General features: G+C 40.6%; 1 protein-coding gene across 5 annotated transcripts in view; it reads right to left on the bottom strand.

Annotated features, from left to right (window-relative positions):
- LOC139246299 (protein transport protein Sec24B-like) overlaps nucleotides 1-26,132 on the bottom strand; it is a 150,440-nt gene that overhangs the window by 25,170 nt on the left and 99,138 nt on the right. For all 5 annotated transcript variants that reach the window (XM_070871402.1, XM_070871401.1, XM_070871406.1 and 2 more), the window contains 7 exons: nucleotides 24,349-24,472; nucleotides 16,036-16,194; nucleotides 12,188-12,361; nucleotides 7,049-7,159; nucleotides 4,604-4,779; nucleotides 3,830-3,967; nucleotides 804-908 (listed from right to left, as the gene is read on the bottom strand). In XM_070871402.1, the coding sequence (XP_070727503.1) occupies nucleotides 804-908; nucleotides 3,830-3,967; nucleotides 4,604-4,779; nucleotides 7,049-7,159; nucleotides 12,188-12,361; nucleotides 16,036-16,194; nucleotides 24,349-24,472 (987 nt within the window). The remainder of the gene's footprint in view (nucleotides 1-803; nucleotides 909-3,829; nucleotides 3,968-4,603; nucleotides 4,780-7,048; nucleotides 7,160-12,187; nucleotides 12,362-16,035; nucleotides 16,195-24,348; nucleotides 24,473-26,132) is intronic.

Genomic DNA, 26,132 nt, shown 5'->3' with positions numbered 1-26,132 from the left:
TTTGGCACTGGAGCCAGATGGTGGGGGCAACATTGCTGGCAGTGATGGCCTTGGTGATGTGGTCCCATATTGTTCTTTCTGGAGAGCCTCCTGGCCCCTATGGGTCGAGGACTTTTCTTGCAGTGTTGAATCCCTGCACAAAGCTGGGGTGTTGTGTGCGAGTTCTTGGGTGCCCCTTCCCTAGCTTGCTAAGCTATGTGTTAGTGCTGAAGCACTTATCCCATTTTTTGAGGTTCAGAAGGTAATTCAGCTTTAAGAGCTGAAGACTCCCATTTGGAACTTCTTAATGTTAATTTTTTTTTTAAAAAGGCAGCAAGGGCTGAAAACTGCAATTTTTTTTCACGTTTTAAAATTTTTTATTAGGTCAGAAATCATTGCCCTTTTAATTTCCCATAATGCTTCCCGACTCTATTACCTTGGGTCCAAAGGCTGTTGGAAGCTGGAACGCCACTCCTGGACAGGAACTTCGACTCCTGTGCCTGCACTAATGCCACCAGGAGGGCGTTACATGGTAAGCTAGCACTGGGCTAAAAGTCTTTAGTCCCCAGTGAGAATTTTTCTCTGGTTGCACTTTGTCCATTTTCAGCAGTTGTTAACACAAGGTTGTGGTGACACTGGCAACTTGCACGGCGGCCACAAATTGTTAGCCCATAGAATATTTATAAAGAACACGACTCCTCATTTCATATGCAAATTCCCCCCAGAATATTAAAAACAGAATTCTTTAGTACAGTTTCAATAAAAATAATGCCAATCACACAAAATCACACTCAAATTTAGCATTTTCAATAAAAACTACTTACAGAACCACAATCCATCAAGAAGGCACCTTCTTTTGATAGTTTTTCTGCAGAAAGTTGCAGAATAGGTGGCTGAGGAATCATTTTATCACCGACAATGATGGAAGCCTACCAGAAACACAGAAAGAAATCAAATAAATCAATTATTCATTAGCAAAGCAATTAAGGAAGGAGAAAAAAGTAAAAGTTCTTGTAATTTCCTACAAACCTGAGCCATGGGGTTCTAAGACTAGACAATTGAACCCATATGCAGAAAGCGTCTGCCCCAACCTGGTGTTCAGACTTAAATAAACAGCAAGAGTTTTCAAACTCATTGTGATGCTGGTACAAATCTGCACACTTCAAAGGTGCAGCAAATAGGACATGTAAAGTATATGGTATACACTGTGCCTCACAAAATGTTTCTTTATAACAGTTGAATCCTTGACAAGTACAATTTCTCTTTTGGAGACAGTCCAACAATTCTAAAATAAAATGTGCCCTGCGAGCAATATCTAAATATCAAATTTCAAGATTAAAATGAAAAATGTAAACAGTCTCACAATATGTCAGTGACAAATTTTGTATTAAATCATTTTGAAAAATTGATGGTATGGAGATACATTTACCATGATATCTAACATAGATATAACTGCACCAAGAATGAATGCGTTATATTCTGAAGTAAAGTTTCAGTTAGATAGAGAGTAGCAAATTCCACGACCTCAAAATTATGAACAAGCTTTATCAAGCCACTAGTGACACAAAATGTGTATAATTTACATAGGAAAAAAGGAAAAAGATTGCTTTCATTATGTAAAAAAAAAATGAAAGTTGGAGATGTACCAAATTTGTCTAATTTATTAATTTCCCGCTGACCCACAACATTAAGTAAAATGCTTCTTTATCATGAATGCCCTTAAAAAAGTCTGGACAGGTATAACATTTAAAAATGTTTTGAGGGTATTAAATCCTTCTACACCCAATTTTTATCACCACAAGGTAGCAGGGCGAGAGTGCTCAAGGAAACCGCATTAACCAATATTAACCCAGTGATGGGATACTGCAAGTCCTGCTTGGTAAGCTACAGAGAAAACTCATCTTTCACACATACTCAATAAGCCCCCATAAAAAGTAGGCAAACTAGTAAACTGTACAGCTAACCCTATAACAGAGGTGACCGCGACTACAATATCAGAGATATAGAGCCGCTGGTCAGTCCTCTACATCAAGGGATCTTAGCCAGGGGTCCGCAGTCCCCTAGAGGTTTTAAGGGGTCCGCCAAAAATAACCAGATTCTACAAAACATCCTGCCCCTAATATAGACGGCTTGGTTTGAGGACCTGCTCGGTCCTCCAGCTCCTCTTTCTATTGGTCTGGAGCTCCTGTCAATTACTCTAGCAGTTTGAGATAAGCATGCGCAGGCAATGCTGGATATTGGAGACGCAGCACATAAGAGGTCTGGAGGGAACGGGTTTATAAATCATAGGGGGACTGGTTCCCAGGTTCGCCCTGGCTGGAAAGCGCAGTGTAAGCACCAAACTCTAAGAGCAACAGCAAGTGCTGGGAACTCTCAGGGAGCATCTGTAAATGATGGAGAAATGATGACAGAGCATCTATAACTGAAGAAGAAAAGGTGATGGGTCAGGGAGCGTTTGTAAATGAAGGAGAAATGGTGAATGGTAAGGGCCAGCTCGCCATACCTTTCAGAGTGCCTCTCCTAGCCTTGGTATCCCCAACCCTAACTGTAACCCCAATCCCTAACCCGTGACCGTAAAATCTTAATTCGAAGCACTAACGTAATCCCAAACACCAACCCCTAACTGTAACAACCTAATCATAATCTTAACGTCCATCATGAATCCCTAAAGTTTATGTTTAATTGTATAAGTTTTCAAATCTCTCATTGGCCTCATCCCTCCTTACCTCTAATCTCCTCTAGCCCTACAACTCCCATTCCCCAAGATATCTGCACTCCTCCAATTCTGACCTCTTGAGCATTTTCGATTTCAATCACTCAACCATTGGTGCCCATGCCTTCATCTAAGCACTAGAATTCTCTCGCTAAACTTCTCCGCCCATCTACCTCGCTTTCCTCCTTCTAGACGCTCCTTAAAACCCACCTCTTTGGTCTTCTGCCCATATGTCTCCTTATGTAGCTAAGTGTTTGACAACGCTCCTGTGAAGTGCCTTGGGATGTTATACCATGCTAAAGACGCTATATAAATGCAAGTTGTTGTTGTTTTGTGTTACAGGGGGTGTGTGAAATTTTTATAACGCAGGAGAGGTGCTGAAGACGCAAAAAGGTCGAGAACCCCCTACTCTACATGATCATAATCACAAGAGTTGCCGCCACTTAAATAAGAACTTCACATTTATGGCAGGTACACAAGTCGCTCAGGGGCCACAAAGGAAGTAGTAGGCCCTTTTTTATTTCTGGTTTCTTCCCTGGCTTTTTTTGAATGCACATGTGCTCTCTCCCTCTCAGGCACAGCATAGATTAGATGAGAGGTAAAGCTCCCTTTACATTGTCCAACAAGGTACCTTATTATTCTAAGTGTCGAACATTTCTGTTTTTCATGCCAGCAATCCTCAACCGATTTCTGTGCAGGAATAGTGTCAAGGTGTGCTTCCTAGGAACTAGACTGACTGTATCCAAATCTACTTTTCTCCTTCATTTCAGACCTTTATTTGCCATTCAAGTGTAGAATTTTAGCTCATCAGTTTGGACTTTGCATGAATTAATGTTACAAAGATGAAATCACCATGTTCCACTAATTAGGCAAAATATGGAAGTAGCTGTCAAATTATATTTTCACCCAAGGCCACTGTTTACTTTTCCCATGGATGGAAAGCATACCGAGGAAATTAGTAGGTGACTGTTCTACCAATGAGGCAAGGGGATAATTCTAAAAAAAAATCTTCCTCTTATCGAATGGTCCACCATCTGCCACCTATATCAGCTCTCCAAAAGTCTTAGATTTTTTTTAGGATTTAAACAAAACAATTAATTTTAAGGTGAAAATGTTTTGTAATGCTATTTTGCTAACCTCATCAGTGAGATTGTCTATTCTGTACAAGTTGGGATGAATCATAAGCATCAGATGAACCAATGGCTGCGTCTTGATCTCACACATGGCAAACACCCGCTCATCCAATCGAGTACTGGTGCCAGTTCTGAATGCTTGCTGTAAAAACAAGGATTATACAAGATATTATTAGACGTGCTCTACAAATTAATAATTACCATAACTTCTGACTCAGAAAAATTTACAAACTTGAAAAGTGAAAGTGTGCAATGGTTCACATTGTCCTCATTGTTGGCCGGTATTCCATTAGCTTGGAACACTAGGCCTGTCATGTGGTCTAGGAGTCCAGAATGGTTGCTCTTAGTGACCTTGAATAGGGCAGTAGCAATGGAGCGCCGGTCCTTAAGAAGACTCTTTTACAAACATTTTAAGAGAATGCTGGAGCCGTGAAGTAACAACAGGCATCTAAGGAAACAGTCATGACTATTAGCACTGATAAATGCGTTGGAGCATTTTGCACAATATTTAAAACCAGTAGAGCACAAAGCCATTGTTAATGGTTTGCGTGCTGCAACTGTCCTGAACAAACCACCAAGTTATGCATTTTTTAAACATAATATTGTTTACAGAACCACTGTGCAACATTACTGGTTTCTAACCCTTAACCATGCGAATCCTCCTGCGAGAAGGAAAACATATATAGATCATCCAGGCATACTCTGAATAAGCCCCTGCTATATAAATACAGCATCAATCATTAGTCACCGGGTGATGGTCATTACTATTTAAATGTACCTGTTTCAGAAGAGCAAGAATATAAAGGGCGAACAGCCTGAGGGAGTTTGGAGCCACTAATACAGATTGCTGGAGGTTAGAAACAGTTGAACGATACGCTGTAAAGGAATCTACCACAGCATTTATCAAGGCATCTCTGGCATCAGATAGACTTGAGGAAACAGATCGATCAACAGCTGATGAGCAAACAATAAGTTACAGATTAGGGCACAGAAATATTAAAGCTACATTATTGTCAATGGCATCCAATATCTTCAAATGCTTAAAGGGGAATTTAAATAAGTGATGTCACTGTGAAGACTACAGGAGACCGAAAAAAACAGGTCTCGGTATTGCCAGATACTTAATCTTATTTTATAATTGGCAAGGTATACCTTTTCTATATTTTTTAAGAACACAGAGGTGGAAGTACTTTGAACAGAAAATAATCCCCAACTCTTCTCATCTTAGGAAGACTGTGCAGGAAGGCCATTAAATTTACATTAATTTTAAGGTAAAAATCCACACCTGCCTCAGCTCATCCACAGCTGAAACCCTCATCCGTGCCTTTGCTACCTCTAGACTTGACTAGTCCAAAGCTCTCTTGGCTGGCATCCCACCTTGCACTCCGTAAACCTGAACTCATCCAAAACTCGGCTGCTTGTATCCTAACTTGCACCAAGTCCCATTCACCCATCACCCCTGTGCTCTACCTACATTGGCTCTGGAAACATTTCAATTTCAAAATTCTCATCCTGGTTTTCAAATCCTTCCATGGTGTTGTCCCCTCCATATCTTTGTAAACTGCTCCAGCCACAGAACCCTCCGAGATGTCTGCACTCCTCCAATTAGTGGTCTCTTGCAAATCCACAATTTCCTTCGCTCCGCCATTGGCAGCCATGCCTCAGCTGTCTAGGGCCAAGCTCTGGAATTCCCTCCCTAAACCTCTCCGTCATTCTACCTCTCGCTCCTCCTTTAAGATGCTCCTTAATCTACTACTTTCCTAATATCTCCTTGTGTGGTTTGGTGTCAAACTTTGTTTGATAAAGCTCCTGTGAAGCATCTTGGGACGTTTTACTATGCTAAAGGCACTATATAAATGCAACGTGTTGATGTTGTCATCAACATGTGCCTTGATGGTACATACTGCCATATAGGTTTTCCACAGGACGTATCCAAGTTGAAAATCAACTTTAAGCTCCATTAAGGTAAAATGCTACCGTTCTGTCTGCATTGCATTTTTATGACTTGCCCATTTCTGGTGGCACCTTTCTGAGACAGCAAACTTTGAAACTCGCTACTTAGGCATCTTCCAAAGGAACAGAAGTGGCAATTTAGCAAATTACAACATTGCACGATTAAAATCCCCAATCACTCTATCAAGAAAAATCCCACAAATCCATCAGTCACAAGACCTATTTTTCATAAAGGCCACTACAACTGAAACTTCTCTCATTCTCCACAGCCTCAAGAAGTTGCTATAGATCAAAGGACTTTGACCCTACTATGATGGTCATAACGTACCAATTATGTTATCAGGCTGTGATTGCAGTCCCCATCAGCATAGTGCCTCATACATGATGGTGATTCCACCTGAAGAAGCTTGGACCCAGCGAGTATGGGGAAAACCTTTACAAGACTTGCATTAACAAGCTCAAGTTTCAAGCAGTATGGCAAGTCCCATTCTTAAGGATGGGTGTACAACATAGCTGCCAAAAGATGGACCACAGTCATCACCTTGGCACATTACATCGACAAGCAGGGTAGAACTTGGTTCCCAACTGACAGCAAGAACGCTTAATGTTACTGTTAAGTAAATTGCACATATTTGTCACCCACCAATTTGTAAGGATATTAAAGTGGCAGATGTTCTCAACAGAAATAGGGTGCTGCTTTGTGTACAGCTCCTCTATTTGCAAACAATCATTCCAGTCTGTGACAAATGAGGCTATAAGGAATCAGACCCTATGGGAACATTTCAGATTTTTGCTGTTGATTCTGAGACGACAGGGTAGTAGCCCAATGGTGAGGACTTTCCTGAATAATCAGATCAAAAAGCACTTTGGAACTACTAGAGTCCAGACTGACCTGAAGATGTACGTCATCAGAAATTCACCATTAATGTCTGCACTATTATAGGATCTTCCCATTGGAAAGTGAATGAGCACTGAAGAATGCCAGATTTCCTAACTTGCGTATTGTTTTATTCTTTGAACGAAGTCCACCCTTCTGTACAAGGTTGCCATAGAGCATGTCCTGCACTCATGGTTAACAAACCCAATATTGATAAACTCAACTCGTCAATGATTAAGGGGGCAAACCTCAGTGATCAACAGACTGCTCCAAATTACCATCAACCTGGTTCACATTTTGTAGAGAACCTAGAATTTTGTGCTCTGGCATCTTCACTCATTACGTGGATTTTCTCCCATCCCATTTTACAGTTATGTTAGAACAACCACTTACCCATAGTAGCTAGAAGGCAAGTTATAGCCTGCACATCTGCTCCTGCATAAATATCAGCCACAGAATTCACAACAGGTAAACACAAAGTGTGCACTCGAATTCGACGCTCACCTGCAAAAAGCAAAAATTAAAAAGTAATCACTAATCTTGAAACTTTTATAAAAACAATCAAGTTCTACCTGATTACAATGAAGTTACATAAATTAAAGACAATATATATTTTAGGAAATTAAGGTCAGAAGTCTGATCTTTATCCATATTTCCTGGATTTATTAATAAATGCCAAACCAAACAGTAGGGACCCCCTGGATTGATCACTGCAACTTTGCAACGGAACAAAATATGAATTACTAAAAGTAGATTTCCAAGCCTGGGAGAAAAAAAAACCCTTTCTAAATCAATAGCACTGCTATTCACAGGTAAAACACAATTGTGTGTTACAACAATCAAAAAAACCTGAAATTGCATTAACCAGCCTTAGAAAATTGAGAAATCTGACAGCAGTGGACTACTTTACATCCAAAATCTCAAAATCATTCTTCAAATGTTGGGCTACACCCAAAATTTAATCTGTCTTTTCTCTTTACAGTTGCTGATGGATCTGATGTCTATTTCCAGTATTTTCTGTTCCTATTTCAGATTTCCAGCATTTTCTTTCTTTTTATCTTCATTATTCACTTGTCATTCAGCTCCGGTATTTGCAAAGAAAAGGGGAACTGAAAGCCAGAATTTCACTTTAGATCTCGGGTCTGCTTATCCTCTTTGTGTATCTTTTGGCAACAAGTTATGAGTGCAACCCACAATAAACTTCAAGCAGTCTTTATCGGGGGTTGGTTAAACAAATGTATTTATATTTACATCGACATACACAGAAAAAAGGCAAAAATAAGGGGAGAATACAAGCTGGACTACTACAAGAAGATATAAAAGAACATCCTCTTAAACGATAGGGGATAAGGGGTTATGGGGAGCAGGCGGGGAAGTGGAACTGAGTCCATGATCAGATCAGCCATGATCTTATTGAATGGTGGAGCAGGCTTGAGGGGCTGTATGGCCTACTCCTGTTCCTATTTCTTATGTTTTTATGTAACATGTTTTTTTTTAAATTGATATCTGCACTGGTATAAGATTTAGAATATATTACAAGACCATGCCTAATTAAAGTAACAATAGAACAGAGAACGCGTGTATAGTCCACTCCTGGAGACTGCTGCTAATTTTATTAACCACCAATAAAAATTCTAACCGTATTTTCGTGAACAAATGGATAAGTGTCCCAAGATTCAAAAATAAAGTACATGAGCAGCGAGCTGATAATCTTGGGACACCGATGAATATATAAACCTACATAACATTATAGAATGATAAAACATTGGTAATATTTTCTTTGAAACATTTTGCCAGGCTACACCATTTTCTGAATTACCTTCCTTGGTGTGTGTGTGAAAATATCAGAACACAATGTTGATGGTGAGGGAACTCAGCGATCGTAATGTCAAGAGGAACTGGTTATCGCTTGTTGGAGATGGTCACTCTCTAGAATATGTGGTGTGAATGTTACTTGTCATTTATTAGTCCAAACCTGGATGCTGTCTGGATCCTATTGCTTGCAGGCATATAACACTCCATGATCTGAGGAATTGTGAATGGAGCTGAACACTGTGTAATCTAGAGCAAAATGCCTCATGTATGACCTTATGATGAATGGGAGATCATTGATTAAGCAGCTGAAGATAGATGAGTCTAGGGCATTGCCCTGAGAAACTCCTGCAGTCATGTCCTGAAACTGGGATGATTGACCTCCAACACCCACAACCATCTTCCTTTGTGCCAGGTATGACTCCAGCCACTGCAGAGTTTTCCCTCTTATCGCCATTGCCTTCAGTTTTACTAGGGCTTCTTGGTGCTACATTTGGCCAAATGCTGTCTGCATGTCAAAGGCAGTCACTCACCTCACTTCCGGAATAAAGGCCTTGTGTCCATGTTGTAATGAGGTCTGGAGTTAAGTGATCCTGGTGGAACCCAAACTGAGCATTGGATAACAGGTTTTGGTGAGTAAGTGCTGCTTGAAAGCATGATTAATATCTCCCCCCATTACTTTGCAGATTGGGAATAGGCCGATAGAGCAGTAATTGGCCGTTTTGTATTTGTCCTGCTTTTGGTGGACAGAACATGCCTGGGCAATTTTCCACATTGCTGGGTAGATGCTGCATCTGTGCAGGAACAGTTTTGCTCGGGGCGTGGTTCACAGGTCTTCAGTACTACAGCTGGGATATTCTTGGGGACCATAGCCTTTGATGTGTCTATTGCACCCAGTTGTTTTTTGATGTCACTTACAGAGTGGATTCAAATTGGCTGACTACTATCATCTTTGGTGTTGGGGAATTTAGTAGGAGATCGAGAAGGATTACCTGTTCCTCCTATTATTGCTTTAATTGGCAATCACCATTGACAACTGGATGTGACAGGAATGCAGAGCTTGGACCTGATCCATTGGTTGAACGATCACTTCATCCTGTCGACAGCCTGCTGCTTTTTGTTTGGTATGCAGCTAGTCCTCTTGTACCTTCATCAGGTTGGCATCTAATTTTCAGGTATACTTGGTATTGCTCTGGGAATGCTCTTCCACACTCCTCACAAGAGGCAGGGTTGATCATGGCTTGATAGAGATGGAGATATGCCAGACATGAGGGTACAGATTGTGGTGCTGCTGATGGTCTCCAGTGCCTCAAAGATGCCCAGTTTTGAGCTGCTAGATTTCTCAATCTATCCCAAAATGGTAGTGCCACACGACACAATGGACAGTGTTCTCAGTGTGAAGATGAGACTTGGTCTCCACAAGAATTGTGCGATGGCCTCTCCTAATAATACTGTCATGGACAGACATATCTGCGACAGGTAGATTGGTGAGGATGCGGTCAATTAGATTATTCCTTCATGTTGGTTCTCTCACCATCTGCCACAACCCTAGACTGGCAGCTATATGTCCTTCAGAACTCAGCCAACTCAATTGTTGGTGGTACTACCAAGTCACTCATGGGGCTGAACATTGAAGTCCCACACCGAGAGTACATTCTGTGCCCTTTCTACCTTCAGCCTGTCCTGTGAGTGGTGTTCAATATGAAGGAGTACTGATCCATCAGCTAAGGGAGGCAGGTAGGTGGTATTCAGTAGGAAGTTTTCTTGCCCACACGTAACTGGGAACCATGAGACTTCCTGGGCTCTGGAGTCAATGTTGAGAACTCCCAGATCTCTGGATTACGAGTGCAGTAACATAATCATTACACTACCATACTCTGAAGAGGAAAAATAGCCCTTCAGACAGAAACTGAGGGATCACAATAGGGTGACAAATAGTGTGTAGGATTTTTTTGCAAGTCATTAAAATACAAAATATGTGTGTACATAGAATATTTCTGTAGTGGCAGGTGATCTTGCAATGTGAGGTGACATAAATTTCAATGTTAGTATTTGGCAGATGTTGTTGATTATAGGGTGGAAGAATTGGGACAGATCTTGGACATGACAGGATTGTTCAGCTGAAGTTCTCTTCAAGTAGCTGCTGTCATCGAGAAATACTGTAGCGTTAAGAAATGTGCAGCAAACCATCAGCTGATCTTCCCATACTCTGCTGTATTTAGGCTTTATTTTGGGCTGCATCTCTAGTTCATTTCCCCCCACCCTGATTACCATCAGTCTGTTGTTTAACCACACTGTAAGAAATTTAAAAAAATCTTCTTTTATTAGTTCTCTCTTTCCTAGACAACAGTTCAGAACCCTCAGGATCCTAATGCTCACAGAAAGGGATTAATTTCAATCTGCAAAGATCTTGCACCTTCACCACTCTTCCCACCACCCCCCACCTCACATTGTCTTAAGCAACAGCCCATTGCAGTCTCCCAAAAACAAATGACTCCACCCAACCATACCTCAACTGCTGGCAGCTCATGGTATTAAAATCTACATTGGTGCCTGGCCCTCCCTATTTTTGCTTGACTTCTGAAATGTGACACCTGCTTTAGACTTAATGCAACTAACCCATTTGCTGAAAGTTGATACTGGTACAAGAACAATGAAGCTCAGTTCCTCTAGTTACAGGTTCCTCAATTTCCAGCTCAAGACATAACCACTACTACATTTCTAGGTGACAGTGAATTGAATGTGGACAAGGCCATTTTTCAGGCTCATTTCCTGAAAGATGCATCAGTCAAACTATGCCCTGCACTGGCTTGTACAGTTGGGAAGAGGGAGCATGAAGTGCTTCCAATCACCACACAACTTCCTCCAGCACCATTTACAAGCCTAACCCAGTGGTTTCAGCTCCCACCCCCAGCACTTGGCACCCAGGTTAATCCATCGATGCTTCAGCAGTACTAAAGCCTGATTTGCCTCAGACTGCAGCAGTTGTCCCTGGGTAGTGTTAGCAGCTCAACATGTCTCAATTGATGTGTAACACAGTGAACATCCAATCATAACTCATCCTACAGCATGCAAGATCAAATTTGAGTGTGTGGGCTTGCAAAATTGCCCATAGTAGAATTTCCATCAAGGGATGATAGCAATAACCTATTTGTAATTGAAGATTGAACCACTTTCAAAGAATAAGCACGAATGTACCATCAGCAGTTAAGTTAACGTTCTCTAAACTTTCCTGCATTCTTTTGAATACTGAAACAGCAACATTTGAGAACAGTTCTATTTCTATGAAATAGTCTAGCTGAACTAGGGGGTACATCATATTTGGATACATGCTTTTAAGATTTATAAAAGCTACTTTGGGCATTTGGGAATCAACTTTTGTGCTTGGTATGATGATTTACATTCTTTGGATCCCTCAGGGTTTATAAGGCTAGAAATACATTTTTACCTTTTCAATAATAAATACTTGAGCCTTAATGCGTCATTACTTTTAACACTGAGAAGGTAAAGATATATATTTATACAAGCAAATACTTTAAAAAAAAAAATCTATAGTTTTAGTTAGACATAACACCAAGTGTTATACATGTTTTATTAATGGAAAATCTTTAGAATAAAACAACTAATATGTGGATTTAAAAACTCTGATTTAGATTTTGATGAGCTACATCAATCAAGGTGAACATACATTTTTTTTAAAGTAATAAGACAATCACCTACCTTTGCTTGAAGTGTAAAGCAAAGCAGCCTGAAAACATACAATGGATGTGTCCACCAGACTTTCCTCAATAGACATTTGCACTGCAAATCCTGAATCAGGATTTATATTAGCAAGGGATAACAGATCAGTGGAACGTACAAAGAAGTTTCCATGGAAAGTATGAATAGAAAGACCTGTAAATGAGAAATCATTAGTATCTGGGCACTTCAATGCATCCACATATACTGGATGTGTAACACAAAGCAAATCAATTCATTTTTTTTGTAACCCAAGGTTCCTTGAAATACAATTTACTGTATATGGGAATTTGTATAATCATACTTGCACTTACATAATGCATTGAAACATTAAAATTGTTTACACAATGAATTTCATTTAAGTACACTGAATTATTATATAGGCAAACAAGATTAAATAAATAAGTGCAATTACTTGGTGGACTTGAATAACTACTTGAACGTTGACAAGCTTTTCATTCTGGTAAATAGATGTGTATTTTTGATAAAACTATTTATTCCTCATTCGCTATTATTTCTCGACCCTCCAGGGTCCAGGGAAAGAAAGTGAAATTGTTGAAACCGAGCAAAGAAAAATGTTCACTTGTATAGCACCTATTAACCTCCTGGAAAAGCCTCGAAGCACAAATACTTAAAAATGCAGTGACTGCTGTGTAGGAAAAAAACAGTAACCACTTTGCCTGCGATAAGATCCCACAGCAGCAATGAACATAGGAACATAAGAAATAGGAGCAAGAGTAGACCATATAGCCCCTCGAGCCTGCTCCGCCATTTAATACGATCATGGCTGATCCGATCATGGACTCGGGTCCACTTTCCTGCCCGCTCCCCATAACTCCTTATTGTTTAAGAAACTGTCTATCTCTGTCTTAAATTTATTCAATGTCCCAGCTTCCACAGCTCTCTGAGGCTGCGAATTCCACAGATCCACAACCCTCAGAGAAGAAATTTCTCCTCATCTCAGTTTTAAATGGGCGGCCCCTTATTCTAAGATTATGTCCTCTAATTCTAGTCTCCCTATCAGTGGAAACATCCTCTCTGCATTCACCTTGTCAAGCCCCCTCATAATCTTATACGTTTCGATAAGATCAACTCTCATTCTTCTGAACTCCAATGAGTAGAGGCCCAACCTACTCAACCTTTCCTCATAAGTTAACCCCCTCATCTCTGGAATCAACATTGTGAACCTTGTCTGAACTGCCTCCAAAGCAAGTATATCCTTTCGTAAATATGGAAACCAAAACTGCACACAGTATTCCAGGTGTGGTCTCACCAATACCCTATACAACTGTAGCAAGACTTTCCTGCTTTTATACTCCATCCCCTTTGCAATAAAGGCCACATCAGTGAAATTAATGATCATTTATTTTATTTTTGGTGCTGCTGCTTGGGGGAGTAACATTGACCAGAACATTTGAAGAATTTCCTGCCCGTGAGATTTTTTAAAGTGCACAAGAAACATTGAAACTGGCACAGTCTTCATTTAACATCTTATCCAATTAATGGCATTTCTGACAGCATTTCCTCAGCACTGCACTGGTGTATCAGCCTTGCTTAAGTGAGGCTTGAACTGACAAGCTTTTGGCTCAGAAACAAGGGTGCTACCAAATGAGCCAAGCTGACACTGGTAATAAGAATCATACTTATGAATCTATACACAATTATCAGAATCTATCCGTTGTATTACAGCCTTCAATGTATTCCAACTGTTTGCTCATGAACTTCAGATTAAGAGGGTAGACCTGCTATAAAGGCCTTTTATATGATATAGCTCTGTAGCTGTCATCTGGATGGTGAACTGGAGACCTGGTAAACTTGAGCTCAGAATTAAGTTCTCTTTTTCCCTGTGGCTCAGTATATTACTTCCACCTGGGGAAAGTCCAGGTGGGAATCCTCATTCTACTGACATCTGGGCCAAGAGGCTGTCAGCCGTGGCTCAGTTAAAGCACACTCGCCACTAAGTCAGAAGTTTGTGGGTTCAAGTGTCACTCCAGAATAAAGGTGGAAATTGAGGAGGTACTGGCCATAATCTTCCAATCCTCCTTGGAAATGGGGGTGGTGCCAGAGGAGTGGAGAATTGCAAAACAGAGTGCAAGGATAAACCCAGCAACTACAAGCCAATCAGTTAAACCTCGGTAGTGGGAAAAGCTTTTAGAAACGATAATCCGGGACAAAATTAAGTAATTTGTACAAGGAAAGCCAGCACGGATAAAGGCAAATTATGTTTAACTAACTTGATTGAATTTTTTGATGAGGTAATAAAGAGGGTTGATGAGGACAATGCGGTTGATGTGGTGTACATAGATGTCCAAAGGGGGTTTGATAAAGTGCCACATAATAGGCTTGTCAGCAAAGTTGAAGCCCATGGAATAAAAGGGACAGTGGTAACATGGATATGAAATTGGCTAAGTGACAGGAAACAGAAAGTAATAGTGAATGTTAGTTTATCAAACTGGAGGAAGGTACACAGTGGTGTTCCTGAGGGGTTGGTATTAGGATCACTGCTTTTCTTGATATATATTGATGAATTAGACTTGGGTGTACAGGGCACAATTTCAAAATTGTCAATGACACAAAACTTGGAAGTATAGTGAACAGTGAGGAGGATAGTGATAGACTTCAAGAGGACATAATGGAATGGGCGGACATGTAGCAGATGAAATTAAACACAGAAAAGTGCGAAGTGATACATTTTGTTAAGAAGAACAAGGAAAGGCTATATAAAGGGTACAATCCTAAAGTGGGTGCATGAACAGAGAGACGTGGGGTATATGTGCACAAATCGTTGAAGGTGGCAGGGCAGTTGACAAAGCGGTTAAAAAAGCATACAGGATCCTGGGCTTCATAAATAGAGGCATAGAGTACAAAAGCCAAGGAAATTATGATGAACCTTTATAAAACACTGGTTTGGCCTCAGCTGGAGTATTGGGTCTAATTCTGGGCACCACACCTCAGGAAGGATGTGAAGGCCTTAGAGAGGGTGCAGGAAAGATTTACAAGAATAGTACCAGGGATGAGGGACTTCAGTTATGCGGACAGACTGGAAAAGCTGGGGTTGTTCTCCTTAGAGCACAGAGGTTGAGAGGAGATTTGATAGAGGGGTCTAGAGTAGCTAGAGAGAAACTGTTCCCATTGGCAGCAAGGTCGAGAACAAGAGGGCACAGAATCAAGGTGACTGGCAAAAGAACCAAAGGCGACATGAGGAAAAACTTTTTTAAGCAGCAAGTGGTTACGATCTGGAATGTACTGCATGACAGGTGGTAGAGGCAGATTCAATTGTGGCTTTCAAAAGGGAATTCGATAAGTACCTGAAGACTTTTTTTTGCAGGGCTATGGGGTAAGGGAGGGAGTGGGACTAGCTGAAGTGCTCTTGCAGAGAGCCGGCACGGGCTCGACGGGCCGAATGGCCTCCTTCTGTGCTGTAACCATTCTTTGATTCCTTCGAATGTGACAGTAAACTGAGGCCTAGTCTGCTCTCTCAGGTGGATGTAAAAGGTCCCAGGGCACTATTTCGAAGAGCAGGGACGTTTTCCCCAATGTCCTCAATCAACATCACAAAAACAGATTATCTGGTCATTAACTCAATGATGTTTGTAAGAGCTGGTTGTGCTCAAATTGGCCGCCGTGTTTCCTACATTACAACAGTGACTACACTCCAAAAGCACTTCATTGGCTGTAAAGTGCTTGAGATGTCCTGAGGTCATGAAATGCGCTTTTTTACAATAATGATAAATATTCATGTAAAGAATTATGTAACAATTAGTGTTACAAGAATATATATAAGTAGTCCATATAACTAACACAAATACATATACAAAATAAAATATTACCTTTCGTACAGCGTATCCTCATAACCGCCTCAAAGCCAATTTTTCTAATGAGGTAACGTTTGAGATCTTTCTGAAACTTCTCCACCTGGGCAGGATTGTGAATGTGATGGAATGATGGATAATAGAAGATAGATCCTGCAGAGTATTTTGACATACAAGCTGTGAAAACACAACATTTGTAATAAAATAAGTTTAAAATTTGCTGGTAGTGAATATGCCAAGTCCTTTGCAAGTAAAATAAATTGGTGACGAATCAACACGTTATTAGAACATAAGAAATAGGAACAGTAGGAGGCCATATGGCCCCTCGAGCCTGCTCCGCCATTCAATAAGATCATGGCTAATCTGATCATGGATTCAGCTCCACTTCCCCGCCCGCTCCCCATAACCCCTTATTCTTTAAGAAACTGTCTATTTCTGTCTTAAAGTTATTCAATGTCCCAGCTTCCACAGCTCTCTGAGGCAGCAAATTCCACAGATTTACAATCCTCAGAAGAAATTTCTCCTCATCTCTGTTTTAAATGGGCGGCCCTTTATTCTAAGATCGTCCCCCCCCCCCGTCCCCCCACCACCCCGCCCCACATCAGTGGAAACATCCTCTCTGCATCCACCTTGTCAAGCCCCCTCATATAATCTTATATGTTTCGATAAGATCACAGAAACATAGAAATTAGGTGCAGGAACAGGCCATTCGGCCCTTTGAGCCTGTGCCGCCATTCAATAAGATCATGGCTGATCATTCAACCTCAGTATCCCTTTCCTGCTTTCTCTCCATACCCCTTGATCCGTTTGGCCTTACGGGCCATATCTAACTCCCTTTTGAATATATCTAACGAATTGGCCTCAACAACTCTCTACGGTAGGGAATTCCACAGGTTAACCACTCTCTGAGTGAAGAAGTTTCTCCTCATCTCAGTCCTAAATGGCTTACCCCTTATTCTTAGACTGTGACTCCTGGTTCTGGAACTCCCCAGTAACGGGAACATTCTTCCTGCATCTAACCTGTCCAATCCCGTCAGAATTTTATATGTTTCCAAGAGATTCCCTCTCATTCTTCTAAACTCCAGTGGATACAAGCCCAGTTGATCCAGTCTCTCCTCATATGTCAATCCTGCCATCTCTGGAATCAGTCTGGTGAACCTTCGCTGTACTCCCTCAATAGCAAGAACGCCCTTCCTCAGATTAGGAGACCAAAACTGAACACAATATTCCAGGTGTGGCCTCACCAAGGCTCTGTACAACTGCAGTAAGACCTCCCTGCTCCAATACTCAAATCCTCTAGCTATGAAGGCCAACATGCCATTTGCCTTCTTCACCGCCTGCTGTACCTGCATGCCAACCTTCAATGACTGATGCACCATGACACCCAGGTCTTGTTGCACCTCCCCTTTTCCTAATCTGTCACCATTCAGATAATACTCTGTCTTCCTGTTTTTGCCACCACATTATACTGCATCTGCCATGCATTTGTCCACTCACCTAACCTGTCCAAGTCACCCTGCATCCTCTTAGCATCCTCCTCACAGCTCACACTGCCACCCAGCTTAGTGTCAACTGCAAACTTGGAGATATTACACTCAATTCCTTCATCTAAATCATTGATGTATATTGTAAATAGCTGGGGTCCCAGCACTGAGCCCTGTGGCACCCCAATGAGATCACTTCTCATTCTTCTGAATTCCAATGAGTAGAGGCCCAACCTACTCAACCTTTCCTCATAAGTCAACCCCCTCATCCCCGGAATCAAACTAGTGAACCTTCTCTGAACTGCTTCCAAAGCAAGTATATCCTTTCGTAAATATAAATACGCAGTATTCCAGGTGTGGCTTCACCAATACCTTATATAGCTGTAGTAAGACTTCCCTGCTTTTATACTCCATCCCCTTTACAATAAAGGCCAAGATACCATTGGCCTTCCTGATCACTTGCTGTACCTGCATACTATCCTTTTGTGTTTCATGCACAAGTACCCCAGGTCCTGCTGTACTGCGGCACTTTGCAATCTTTCTTCATTTAAATAATACTTGCTCTTGATTTTTTTTCTGCCAAAGTGCATGACCTCACACTTTCCAACATTATACTCCATTTGCAAAGTTTTTGCCCACTCATTTAGCCTTGCAGATTTTTTGTGTCCTCCTCACACATTGCTTTTCCTCTCATCTTTGTATCATCAGCAAACTTGTCTACGTTACACTCGGTCCCTTCTTCCAAGTCGTTAATATAGATGGTAAATAGTTGGGGTCCCAGCACTGATCCCTGTGGCACCCCACTAGTTACTGGTTGCCAACCAGAGAATGGACCATTTATCCCGACTCTCTGTTCTCTGTTAGTTAGCCAATCCTCTATCCTTGCTAATATATTACCCCCAACCCCGTGAACTTTTATCTTGTGCAGTAACCTTTTATGTGGCACATTACTTCTCAACATTTTAATTACATTGGAGTATGCATGTATATCAACATAGTACAATAATATTTCTTAAAGACATGACAGAATAAAAATAGCTAATTTATTAAGGCAATTAGATAGGCCCTGTTATCATACAAAATAATTTTTTTGCTGAATAATTCTCCTTGCAACAAACGTATACATTTCAAACAAATCCTTATTTTAACTATTTATTATTTTACCTATCTTTTCTATCTTATTTCTCTTTTGTAATTCTTCTAATTTCTTCAATTTACTATTTCTGTTTTCATTCCTTTCAATCTTTTTATCGCTTTATCTTACCTTCCCTTTGGTTTATCTCTGCTTTTTTGTGTTCTTTTTTATTTCAAGAATTTGCTTTTGGAGATTACCATTATGAATGGTAAAGACAGGAGTCACATTTTCAGCAAATGTGATGCTTATGTGCTATTATATACAGAATATAAAGGAGTGACTGGGGGCCATAGATAATCAGAGTTATTAGGCCATTCCTTCTCACAAACTGCAAAAACATAGTTGACAAGACTGAGAGCGGCTACACGCTAAGCAAGTAATTTCTGAGATATTACATTCAAAACAGCAGAGGATTTCCTTATTGGATGTAAATCAAACAGGAGTGAACAGGGAAGACCTGTACCAAATTCTAATGCCCCTCACTTCAACATCTCTTGCAACCAAATTCCTCAGCCTATTCCATTAATTCAAATTAACTTACTCAGGTGCACAGTTTCTGAAACAATCTATTTTAAACAAAGAACATAACTAATGACAAGTTATCTGAACAAAGAACAAATACTATTTAGTGTGCTTTATTGGACAGCCATTTTATTTCTTATTTCATAACTTCACTTTGTAACTCCTAACTTGTTCTTGTATCCTTCAATCCCTTTGTTCTATATCAAAATGAAAGTAGCAATACATACATGATTAGAAAAATATTACATTACATTAAGCAATTAACATTCTGGGCAAGATTTTACATTTGAGTTACATCAGTTCCCCAAAGTGACATCAGGCGTATAATACATCTGCAGAAATATGGGTAGGCAAATTATATTTAGACACAAACAACAAGAATGTGTCATATAATGTATTTCCCCTCATTTGCACCTCATCAACGTAGTGCACAAGGAACACCAGTGCATTCCAGTTACTTCGGCAAACAGGGGATATTTACATTTTAAATCCTCTGAGCAGAGTTGCACTGAATGCAAGATAATTGATTCAATTCCCCAATTCAGTGCTTTGAAATTTGAAAAAAACCTCCCCTTTTTCACCCGCCACAGAGGTCACCCCCCTCACGCCTGATGGCTCCCCAGCATAGGACAGATGCTGCCCCAATTATGAAAAATAGCTCGATCCCAGAAATATGGGTTGGGTGAGGGGCAAATCCTTGGACGGGCAGAACTCCACCAGAGTTTTAATTAGTAGATGCCAATATTATTAAAAACAACTGATACTATGGAGACAGAAAACTGGTAACACAACCTATGTGTGTCTATTAACAGATTTTACATAACAGCTTGCTGTTCAACCATGATGCCACACCTTCATGCATAGTTTGTGACATACACACATGCCAATGAGAGCAATGTAATAGTACCATAACACCTTGTCTATGACTTTACTTTTACCAACTAACATAAATTTAGTGTTGTTTAGAGTTTGAGTGCAGACTTGAGATTTCGTCAATAAATTAAATTCTCTAACTATTGTTTTAATGTCATAGAATCTCTGCAAGAGCACGTCAGCTGGTCCCGCTCCCCCGTGCTTTTTCCGCAGCTCTGCAATTTTTTTTCCTTCAAGTAATTATCCAATTCCCTTTTGAAAGCCACAATTGAATCTGCCTCTACCACCCTTTCAGGCAGTGCATTCCGGATTCTAACTACTTGCTGCTTAAAAGGTTTTTCCTCATGTTGCCTTTGGTTCTTTTGCCAAACACCTTAAATCTGTGCCCTTTGGTTCTCAACCCTTCCGCTAATGGAAACAGTGTCTCTCCATCTACTCTGTCTACATAAGAACATAAGAAATAGGAACAGGAGTAGGCCATACGGCCCCTCGAGCCTGCTCGGGAATTCAATAAGATCATGGCTGATCTGATCATGGACTCAGCTTCACTTCCCCGTCCACTCCCCATAACCCTTTATCGTCTAAAAAATTGTCTATTTCCGTCTTAAATTTATTCAATTTCCCAGCTTCCACAGCTCTCTGAGGCAACGAATTCCACATATTTACAACCCTCAGAGAAGAAATTTCTCCTAATCTCTGTTTTAAATGGGCGGCCCCTTATTCTAAGATCAGCCCTCTAGTTCTAGTCTCCCCCATCAGTGGAAACATCCTCTCTGCATCCACCTTGTCAAGCCCCCTCATAATCTTGTACGTTTCGATAAGATCACCTCTCATTCTTCTGAACTCCAATGAGTAGAGGCCCAACCTACTCAACCTTTCCTCATAAGTCAACCCCCTCATCCCTGGAATAAAACTAGTGAACCTTCTCTGAACTGCTTCCAAAGCAAGTATATCCTTTCGTAAATATGGAAACCAAAACTGCACGCAGTATTCCAGGTGTGGTCTCATCAAAACCTTGTATAGCTGTATAAAGAGTTCCCTGCTTTTATACTCCATCCCCTTTGCAATAAAGGCCAAGATACCATTGGCCGTCCTGATCACTTGCTGTACCTGCAAACTATCCTTTTGTGTTTCATGCACAAATACCCCCAGGTCCCGCTGTACTGCGGTACTTTGCAATCGTTCTCCATTTAAATAGTAACTTGCTCTTTGATTTTTTTCTGCCAAAAGTGCATGACCTCACATTTTCTCACATTATACTCCATCTGCCAAATTTTTGCCCACGCACTTAGCCTGTCTATGTCCTTTTGCAGATTTTTTGTGTCTTCCTCACACATTGCTTTTCTTCCCATCTTTGTATCGTTAGCAAACTTGGCTACATTACACTCAGTTCTTTCTTCCAAGTCGTTAATATAGACCCATCATGATTTGGACACAACTATAAAATCTCCTCTCAAATATCTCTTCTCTAAGGAGAACAACCCCAGCTTCTCTAGCCTATCCACGTAACTGAAGTTCCTCTTCTCTGGAACCATTCTTGTAAATCTTTTCTGCACTCTCTCAGGCCTTCACATCTTTCCTAAAGTGCGGTGTCCAGAAGTGGACATAATACTGCAGTTGAGGTCAGACCAGTGTTTTATAAAGGTTCATCATAACTCCCTTGCTTTTGTACCCTATGCCTCTATTTATGAGGTCCAGGATCCCATATGCTTTTTTAACTGCTTTGTCAACTGCCCTGCCACCTTTTTTGAGGATGTTTCCAGTAGAGTGGACAAGGGAGAACCAGTGGATGTGGTGTATTTGGACTTTCAGAAGGCTTTCGACAAGGTCCCACACAAGAGATTAAATGTGCAAAGTTAAAGCACATGGGATTGGGGGTAGTGTGCTGATGTGGATTGAGAACTGGTTGGCAGACAGGAAGCAAAGAGTAGGAGTAAATGGGTACTTTTCAGAATGGCAGGCAGTGACTAGTGGGGTACCGCAAGGTTCTGTGCTGGGGCTCCAGCTGTTTACATTGTACATTAATGATTTAGACGAGGGGATTAAATGTAGTATCTCCAAATTTGCGGATGACACTAAGTTGGGTGTGAGCTGCGAGGAGGATGCTATGGGGCTGCAGAGTGACTTGGATTGGTTAGGTGAGTGGGCAAATGCATGGCAGATGAAGTATAATGTGGATAAAAGTGAGGTTATCCACTTTGGTGGTAAAAACAGAGAGACAGACTATTATCTGAATGGTGACAGATTAGGAAAAGGGGAGGTGCAACAAGACCTGGCTGTCATGGTACATCAGTCATTGAAGGTTGGCATGCAGGTACAGCAGGCGGTGAAGAAAGCAAATGGCATGTTGGCCTTCATAGCGAGGGGATTTGAGTACAGGGGCAGGGAGGTGTTACTATAATAGTACAGGGCCTTGGTGAGGCCACACCTGGAGTATTGTGTACAGTTTTGGTCTCCTAATTTGAGGAAGGACATTCTTGCTATTGAGGGAGTGCAGCGAAGGTTCACCAGACTAGAGACTGGGATGGTGGGACTGACAGATCAAGAAAGACTGGATCAACTGGGCTTGTATTCACTGGAGTTCAGAAGAATGAGAGGGGATCTCATAGAAATGTTTAAAATTCTGACAGGTTTAGACAGGTTAGATGCAGGAAGAATGTTCCCAATGTTGGGGAAGTCCAGAACCAGGGGTCACAGTCTAAGGATAAGGGGTAAGCCATTTAGGACCGAGATGAGGAGAAACTTCTTCACCCAGAGAGTGGTGAACATGTGGAATTCTCTACCACAGAAAGTTATTGAGGCCACTTCACTAAATATTTTCAAAAAGGAGTTAGATGTAGTCCTTGCTACTCGGGGGATCAAGGGGTATGGCGAGAAAGCAGGAATGGGGTACTGAAGTTGCATGTTCAGCCATGAACTCTTTGAATGGCGGTGCAGGCTCGAGGGGCCGAATGACCTACTCCTGCACCTCTTTTCTATGTTTCAACAATTTGTGCACATATATCCCCAGGTCTCTCTGTTCATGCACCCCCTTTTAGAATTGTACCCTTTACTTTATATTGTCTCTCCTCGTTCTTTCTACCAAAATGTATCAATTCCATCTGCCACGTGTCTGCCCATTCCACCAGTCTGTCTATGTCCTCTTGAAGCCTATCACTATTCCCCTCACTGTTCACTATACTTGCAAGTTTTGTGTCATCTGCAAATGTTGAAATTGTGCCCTATACACCCAAATCCAAGTCATTAATATATAGCAAGAAAAGCAGTGGTCCTGTGGATATCTGAATGGAATATATGGAATTAAGGACAGTAAGGTAAACGGGATATATGAAAATGTATAAGCCATGGAAGAATAGCTGGGAGAATGTCAGATTGCAAATAGTGCAACATCAGCATAGCTAACAGTCTGTCTCAAGGTTTCAAGTCACTAATCCTGCCAATAACATCTAATTGTAACATGAAATAAATCTGCAGAATTGCAAGGTCTCAGTTAATAGTCACACCACTAGATTGAAACATTTAGAGGCAATGCTTGAGCTTTCATAAAAAACATCTCATATAGATTGACTAATGAGTGACTGAGTTAGACTGTCAATCCAATTGTATTTTGTTATCTGATTTCAAAACTGTATAACTGTTGACGCTTTACGATGTAACTTCACCTATCCGTAGGGAGTGTGTACGCTCTATCCAGAGAGTATATCTTCTGTCTGATAGGTCTTACTGGCCGGTAATAAAGACTGCTTTGTTCAAAGTACAAGAGGTATTCGACTCAGTAATTTTACTGAACCAGATTGAGGTAAAAGAATCCAGGAATTTACATTCCTAGTACTGCACAACCCCCCCACCCCCGCACCCCCGGAAACACCAATGTGCATCTTCCTCCAGTCCGGAAAACAACCCTTCACCACTACTCTCTGTTTCCTGTCACTTAGCAAATTTCATATCTATGCTGCCACTGTCCCTTTTATTCCATGGGCTTCAACTTTGCTGGCAAGCTTACTATGTAGCACTTTAGCAAACACATTTTGGATGTCCATGTACACCACATTGCCCTCGTCAACCCTCACTGTCAATTGGTATTTTGGGGTTTTAAATAGCCACATGTTGTTTATATTTGATAAATTCAATGCATATTACAAAGTCCAATTAAATAAAAGAAATGCTTGGATCTGAGAAAACATTGGGCAAATTAAAAAAAAACACTTGGGGTTTCGACAATATTGTCCCTGTTGGTTCAAAAGAAAAGTAATTTTTTATTCATTTGACAGGTATATTATATCAATCATTTAATGGTAATGAAAAATGTTCCCTTACCAAGTGAAGCCATGTCAGTATATTGTCCACTCAACAGAAATAGATCCACTGCCACCTGCTGGCCTGAACAGTCCAAAGCAAGCTTTTTATAAAAGTCTGTGGCCGGACCAAGGTGATGCACGCCCTTGATTGAAATGAAATAGTTAGTATATCAGAGATATTTCAGACTTTCTCATTAAGCTGTAAATTAAAAAGTAACATGTAAAAGTAACATTGCCTGCCTTCATATAGTCTTTATCATACTTTGAATATTACAGTCACCAGAACAGTGAAAACGATAGGATTGCCTTGTTAAAGAGCTTTTGCTTGGGGCAGCCACATGATATCCATGTAATCTCCCCTTCCCCACTATAAGGACCACATTGCTGCTAGATCGCAAACTCAGTTCTAAATCTGCCTTTTACCAGTTGAACCTGTGCCCTTGTTCTAATCTCATCGTTTAGTCAGAAGCAATTTTTCAGTTTTAATTTTCTGTTCTGTTTACTAACTTAGATATCTAAAATGAGACCTAGGTTAAGATGCTTGAATCACGAGGGGAGACTAGAAAAAATGGGATCCTTTTAGTAGAACAGAGAACGTTAATGAGCTCCTATAGTGTTTTTCGAAATTATGAGGGGTTTTAATAAGTTAGCAGGCAAATTCTATTTCCACTGATCGATGAGTTGGTAACGAGAGGGCATAGATTTATGATCAGCACCAAAAGAATAAAGAGGAAGAGGAAGGTTAGGAGAATTCTATTTTTCTTATACAGAAGGTTGTCAGGACTTGGAATGCAGAAGCATCACCATAACATTTAAAAAGCAAATTGATAAATATTTGAAAAATAAAATAAAGACTTTATAGGGAAAGGGGAAATTAAATTAATTGGATGGCCTTTGTAGAGAGCTGATGGGCTTCCTTCTGTACTGTATAAAAAAAGTTTCTACATCTCAGTCAACTTCTTTGATAGTTGCAAAGCCTAAGTTTTTCCAGTCCATTTGAGTCATCTATCCGAGCCCAAACAATTTGATTGCTGCTCTGAACTGGTTAGATAAGTTGAGTGCAAAGTATACTAAAATCCCTAGACATCTCTACTTCAGTTTTAGCTATTTCATCACCATTTGAGAAGGACCTATGCCACTCATTCTTTTATTTCTACATGCAGTACCTACATTTGTCCACATTAAATTTCATCTGCCATTGATCTACCACTTAAATATTTTGTCCAAATCATTTTGTGGCTCCCAAGCTGTCTTCTCAGATTCAACTGCCCCTCTATTTTGGTATTATCTACAAATCTAAACAATTTGTATTGAGTTTCTGAATCTAAGTGAATGTGAATTCGGAACAAGTAGGGTCCCAACACCAAGGTACACTAATTAGCACTTCCTCCCACCCTGACCTTTTACCCTTCAATTTTTAATCCATTCCCAAGATTTACCATGGATACCCATTGCTTTGACCATGATCTTTTGTGCAAAACTTTGTCAAATACTTTTTGCAAGTCTAAACACACCACATCTTAGCTCTTCCCACAGTGCATTTCATAAGTCACTTTCTCAACAAAGTCAAGAAGCTAGTCAGGCAGGATCTTCCCCTTTGAACTTTGTGTCTGTTTGCAGGGTTATTATTGCACAAATAATTCTCAAATGAATTCCTAATAATCGATTCAATTGTTTTACCCAGTATTGAAAAAGATCAGGGGGTCCATGTTGCCAACTTCCAAGAGACAATTGCACAACCTGTTATATACTAATCTACTGAGATCACCAGTTAGAGCCACCAATATCGTCTGATGAATCTTC

Source organism: Pristiophorus japonicus, chromosome 2, assembly GCF_044704955.1.
Source record: "Pristiophorus japonicus isolate sPriJap1 chromosome 2, sPriJap1.hap1, whole genome shotgun sequence".
In the NCBI taxonomy this organism is placed as follows: domain Eukaryota; kingdom Metazoa; phylum Chordata; class Chondrichthyes; family Pristiophoridae; genus Pristiophorus; species Pristiophorus japonicus.
This window is presented reverse-complemented; position numbering and strand designations above follow the sequence as displayed.